This window comes from Teleopsis dalmanni, chromosome 2 (genome assembly GCF_002237135.1).
Source record: "Teleopsis dalmanni isolate 2A chromosome 2, ASM223713v2, whole genome shotgun sequence".
Classification (NCBI taxonomy): Eukaryota; Metazoa; Arthropoda; class Insecta; order Diptera; family Diopsidae; genus Teleopsis; species Teleopsis dalmanni.
In genome coordinates, this window is record NC_051847.1 from 18,362,301 (window position 1) to 18,369,182 (window position 6,882).

At 29.1% G+C, this 6,882-nt stretch overlaps 1 protein-coding gene across 1 annotated transcript in view; it reads right to left on the reverse strand.

The window, feature by feature from the left end:
• Positions 1–3,419, reverse strand: part of LOC119674030 (tetraspanin-9-like) — a 4,376-nt gene extending 957 nt beyond the window's left edge. Inside the window, exons 1-5 of the mRNA XM_038085151.1 lie at positions 3,395–3,419; positions 2,893–2,921; positions 496–687; positions 274–438; positions 3–200 (exon numbers count right to left, since the gene is read on the reverse strand). Of these exons, the coding sequence (XP_037941079.1) occupies positions 3–200; positions 274–438; positions 496–687; positions 2,893–2,921; positions 3,395–3,419 (609 nt within the window). The remainder of the gene's footprint in view (positions 1–2; positions 201–273; positions 439–495; positions 688–2,892; positions 2,922–3,394) is intronic.
• Between the last annotated feature and the right edge of the window lie 3,463 nt (positions 3,420–6,882).

Here is a 6,882-nt window from a genome sequence, read left to right on the forward strand (position 1 = left end):
ACCTCTATCAGTATGAGTAACCAACTGATTATATTGAAGTTTCGTGTTTTTTCTTTAACGTAATCCCTAAATTTCCTTTCACACCCAACCACATATAAATTCATTATATTCGTGCAGTCCCGATCCTTACAGCAGCTTGACGGAGGAAATTTATCTAATAGAATGTAATCTTCCGCACTATTTTTTCCACAACATTGCAGCTAACTCAGAGAAATAATTTAAATAACTCTATTATTGCAATAATATTTTTTTGTCAATAAAGATACTTCTTACCCATTGTTCATAGCTTGATAAAGTGCTGTTATCAAAATCATGTTTATCCCATAACTCATCAAAGCCCTGCTTCAGTTCTGATGGCATTCCTTCACTCGCTGCTGTGTAACTCAAACTTAGGAGCACAAGTTGTATTATCAGCAACAAAACCATTATAACAGCAAACTTCAACAAAAGTTTAATATTAAAATTTAATAAAAATAGATTTAAATATATCCTTACACATATTAGCATTTTTCTGGATTTCATGTAAATGCCAACAAAACCAAAAATAGAAATTAGGAAAACTACAACTCCTAACAAAATGATTAAAGCTCCAAGTAGATTTTCGCCAAGATCAATAGTTCTCTCATTCTCTCCATTTACGGTATTACAGAGCCATACGCCAAACCAAATCAATATGACACCAAACAGCTGTGAAATAAAATGATATTTGTAGATATAAAAAATCTGTCTATCAAATTATAATATCAGAAATATCGGAATTAAATAATTTATTTAATAGCTACCTCAAGATAAGGAAATAAGCTTTTTGAATTAATGGTTATAAATAGTTATACACATCATTATCTTTAGATTATTTTATTAAGTTCAGACATTAACATCAAGAACAGCGATCATAAAATAATAATGAGTGATATTCTGAGGCCATGTCTGAAACTCCAACTATACTTGATAGAACTCTGAATGAAATATTGATTATTATAACAAAGCAAAAGCTTTGGCGTATCAGTACCTCTTGATTAATGTAACAAACCAACAGCTTCGGGATATCGATCCAAAAAACAATGTGGGCGCCACTTAACTACATTCCTCATTAATTCCTATCATAATATCAATATCACACTACATTTCTTTCTATAAGAGTGACACTTAACTTTAGATGAAAAAAAACACAACCATAAATGATATTAAAGAGTCAGGAGAGCAGTAACATTTCTCTTGTTATTTAGTTTTTTCATTTCATCATATGTTAGGTTATGTTATTATAGTATTTGACCAACTATTTAGACCCTACAGGTACTATTCAACACGGGACTGTATTACTTATGGCACAATTGAGGGACTCTTATAAATTGCTGGATGATGAGAGATCTTAAGACATGTTTCTTCTTCCGCCTTATCTTTACAACGACTGCAATATTCATTAAGGAAGGCTCTTAACCTGAGCCTGAGCGCATGCATCCCAAATAATCAGCAACCGTTTATATAAGCTACGACTTTAAGATTGTCTGTTCTTATATGGCTAATTTGAATTTTTGTTATCAAATATCGCCCACATTAGCTTAGATATTATATATGTATCTTCATTTTCCCAAGACCTATTCTCTTCTTGAAGAAAACTATTCAAGTTAACTAACAAAAATAACTTACAAGTGGCGAAAGCTATTCCAATCTCAATTCATTTTGCTTTTAGGGGAAGATTAGTATTCTGTCTAACCAATTTATAAACCCTGCAATTCCTTACTATTTTGATGTATATCAACACTACCTGATTTCTTCATTTATCATACATACCTTCACTTTCTGAAGTGAAGTTTTTAAATACATTATCAAGTTTTTTGCTGCTCAGGTGTTCTATGTAACCTTATCATTCCGCGATCAAATCTCTATTAACATCTGTTCTTGGATGAACCAACACAAAATTTATTGCATTTGCTTTTGTAGTAATCTAGTATTAATTTAGATTGTATTAAACCTGTAAGACTTGAAAAAATTTTTATATCTTCTGTTTTTCTTGACCTGCTAGCATTACTTTCTATACTACTCTGTCCATGATGAAAATGGGTTTGGATCCTATTATTAGTAAAGAATGTTCCTTTCAGTTAGTTCACCGTCCCAGAACCACTTAGCGGAGAACAGTGGCAACTGAAACGAACAAATCCTTTAACCAGCTACGTTTCGCTGCTAAAACCAGAGACGACTGGAAAAATTTTTAATAATTATCTGTGAATAGACTAAGATCTAAATCTAATTTTTATAAATGAAGAACATGTCATAATAATAATATTAACTGTGAATAATTGTATTTTTTCATATATAAAAATGTAAAGTAACATTTTGATAAGCCAGCATGACTTCAATTTATTAATAAAATTATTGTAAACAAAATTTCTAACGAATGTGGATTGTGGAATGTAGAACACAAAGCTTTTGGTAAGTTCCTAAAGTTCAATGGCAAGCTTTTCTTGCAAAGATTTTTGTGTGCATAAACAAAATTAATATGCAACAAATAAAAAACAAAAATTAAATTAAACAAACCAAAAATTCAAAAAAAAAAATAAATCATGTTTTCACGAAAGCAAAAACAAAATTTTTTACTATGCCAACAAGTTGCGAAAAACTAAAAATTATGTTCCTAAAACTAAAAAACAAAGTATTAATAAATAAATTAGTTGAGAAAATTTATTTTTAAAATGTGACGATTGATGTGACTAATTTATGTCATTTGACATACAAACGAATTTGTTGAGAAGACTAATAGACGATAATAAAAATGATACAATATCTTCTTCTGATCTAGTTTTTCTCTATATTCTTCTATATAAATGCGATGTACATATGTATATAATTTATGTGCAATTTTCATTACAATTTATAAACAAAATGTATACTTACTGCGCAAAGAAAATTAAAAATATATAGAATTAATTTTAAAATTTTTGTTGAACAATACATTTTATTTTTTATGCAATTAAAAAACTTTAATTTTAAATTTTACTATTTTTATACATATATATATATGAATATTTTATACTAAACACTTTAATTTTATATAAATGTTTTATATAATTATTATGTTTTAATTGTTTATAGAATTTTACAAAATTATTTTTGATTTATGCTTTATTATATTGTAATTACATTATTATAGATATAATATTATAAATTTAATATTATATATAAATAAATTTTTTTTTTTAATTTAATTTGTAACAAATTTGTTCTTGCACTAATTTAATTGGCGGCGTTTACACCACAAAATTTCGCAATTTGACCGCAAAACTTTTCGATATCAAAACAAATTGAAAAATAAAAAATCATTTGTCGTGGCACCTCCACAACAATTCGAGGCACGTTTTAAAACTGAAATGCCACAGTCAAAGCGGTAAAATTGTACCTTGGGCATAGCCAATAGACGACATAAAATTATGGGGAAATAAATATTCAGCTTTTGTTTTTATTAACCAAAACAACAACAGCAATAGCAATAGCAACAACAACAACAACATCAATACCACTAGAACAAGAGCAATAACGTCATTAATACTGACAATATTTTCATGATTATGTTTGCTTGGCCATAATACAAAATGCAATATAAGTCAAAAAGACATAAAAACAAAAACAAAAGCACAAACAAATAAGAAAATGAATAAGAAAAAAAGAAAAAAAGAGAAAAAAGTCAAAAGTTTTCAAAATGAAAATTGTTGAAATTCATCTCCTACGCCGAATTGGAAAACGACGACAACTACAAGACGCGATGGCGCATCACTGAATTGGCTCATGCAGTCATAACCATCGGAAACTGCGGCCAGGTCCATAAAGATTACATGTGAACATATGTTAATTAACGAAAAAAAACCAAATAAAGCAAACTCAAGAGCATTTTGTTGTAATAAAAACTTACATATTACATCCGAAATTGAAACAAATCTGTTTGCATGGCAGGGAAACTCAAAAGTTTATGTTCAAAATTCTCGTACCATCCATAGACAATATATTTTATGGTTTGACTTCAATCTACTGGCTTAAGGTGGAACACAGAATAAAATTTATAAATGAGTTTAAGATAGACAGATAGTTCTACATATGTCATCATTAAAAAATTTAATTTGAAATCAAACTTCTAATGTTACCTGAAACCTACGAGAAAATTTATTTCTTTTTTGAAAAATTAATTTATAAATTTCTAAATTAAATTGTTTATTCGAATTTTAACTTCTTTATGGACAAAAAAAATTGAAATATTTGAACTGAATATTTGAAAACAATGCGTACATACATTTTCTTATGATATTATAAATGAATACGGTGAAAAACACATCGGAGTATAATAAAGGTAGATCAAGAGGTAATCCACGAGCTAAATCTGTTGACTGAGATTACCCTTATCTGCGTTCCTGGACATAGGAATATCGAAGGGAACGAAAAAGCTGACAGTTTCGCCCGCTCCGGTGCTTTCCTGGATGTGTCCCTAACAGTATCGGTGTATATCACCCTAGATGCCATTAAGATAAGTACTTATCTATACTTTCTTTAACTTGCCAATAACAGATGGAAAACACTTAAGCCATATGCAACTACCAGGTTATCATGGCCCACTTATAATAAAATTAGATCCTCGGAACTCATCAAACACTGCAAAGCATACTGCAGTTTTCTCTGGTCATTGGTGTATAGAAACCTTCGCAGAAAAACTGTGTATTCCTTATAATCTTCACTGCAGAAGCAGGAAAAAAAACCGTTACACATTTTCTCTGTGAATGCCCGGTCCTGGCGTTCAGAAGATATTGATTTTTAGGAAGATATTTCTTTGACAGTCTATCAGACTGTTCATCGGTGAAGACGAGATACCTATTAAATTATCTGAATTCGGCGGGATAGATTTAGTCTTTATACTAGGGGTTCTTGCGTGTAATGTGGTACCAAAACAGCGAAAAATTGCTATTTGAGGTACATAGAAGTTATCCATTGTATAACTGCCACTGCAACCAAACAACCACCCATAACAAATCAATTATTTTTATAGTCTTGACAAGACAATTTGGCTTAAATATATCCATCTTTTTACTCTTAAAATTATTATTTAAATGGGCCTATTTACACTAACATGAACGTAACATGAACATGAACTTGAAAACTGGTTACTTATAGATGAGAGAGGAAAGAGAGTATGAATTAAGTTCATGAATTTCACGCAATGATATTTGCTGCGTTTTCAATTTGGCTTAAATATATCCATCTTTTTACTCTTAAAATTATTATTTAAATGGGCCTATTTACACTAACATGAACGTAACATGAACATGAACTTGAAAACTGGTTACTTATAGATGAGAGAGGAAAGAGAGTATGAATTAAGTTCATGAATTTCACGCAATGATATTTGCTGCGTTTTCTCAACTTGACACGCATACATATGCAATGTTATGAATACTCTCTATTTCTATGCTCTGCACTACTACACACAAGCATTTTATACTGAACTAACAGTTCATTTTGTCGTCAAGCTCATCTCACGTTCATGATAGTGTAAATAGGCCCAATAGATTATTTAAAACATTTTATATAGATTAAAAAGATTGTATGCAGTAAGTTATTGAATGGATAAGTTGTAAGGAAAGGTGAATCATTAAAAAATAGTACGTGCACTAAAGTCAATATACCATTACAGTGGGAGATATCAAACTTCAGTGTATATAAAATTAAATCAATCAAATAGTCAAACTCTTAGTCCTGTCTATTCTTTCGACTTGAATGTGAGTTTATGAACTAGTAAACACAATAAACTTTCAGTCTTTGTACTAATCAATTAAAGCTTGGAACATTTTGTGATTCTTAATAGATAAAGTGACATGGTTGATATCAAAATGACACGCAATGACTTTCAGGTTATTGGCGATAACGTTTGAAAATGTTATTGATAGAATTATAAATCTACTCAGGACTGTGAACAGTACCAAGAAGTTCCGATTACCTACTGCCTAAACTATTTATCTGTCTGGAGAGTAGAAAATATTTAAATCTCTTTAGTTGTAATTGTACCACATGTGATTATATGATTAAGTTTGTGACATTTGTCCATAACAAAATATGTTATTAATGCCTTTGACAAAACTAGTCATGTACAAACTACCCTTTCTGCAGTTTTCTTTGTTCCAAGCATTTCCCGCAACTATTGTTTTCCCCCAAATCCACCACGTCACTATTCTCTAGTCCTTTCATGGAAGAGTGAATATTAATTTAGTAACTTCGTTGTTAGAAAGAATAGTTAGTGTAAGTTACACTAACTAAGTAAGCAGTGAAAACATGCTATTAGTTGTTTAGAGAAAAAGCCACTTTTAAGAGAGTGTATCAGAATTTATACCGGTTTTCCTATTTTTTTTGTATTAATCAACAAATATTTGATAACACAGCAGATCGGTAATGCACAGTAAAAGCCATATAACTATACTAGCATACATATAGCATATAGCAAATGTCGATTATAAGTCTTAAAAATTTATACATACTTATATTTACATATAGCTTTTAATTGGATGACAATTTAAGTTGCAAATACGACAAGTATGATTGTAATTATTCACAAACAAATTAGTAGTTATATATTTATTATAAAAATAATTTAAATAACAATTTTTATATTAATTAGTATTGTTTAGTGATTTATTTAAATTTTTTTTTGTTTTAAATAAATAAAACCAAAAAAAAAAAATTAAATTAACAATTGCATTGATTAATTCTTATATATATTGTATATTATACGAAAAATATTTGAACAAATATCTTTTGTTGGTAATTGTAACATAATTAAAATTAAGACAACTTTTTTTAGAGTTAATAATTATAAAAATGTAACGATTTATTTAAATTCTTAAATTTAAT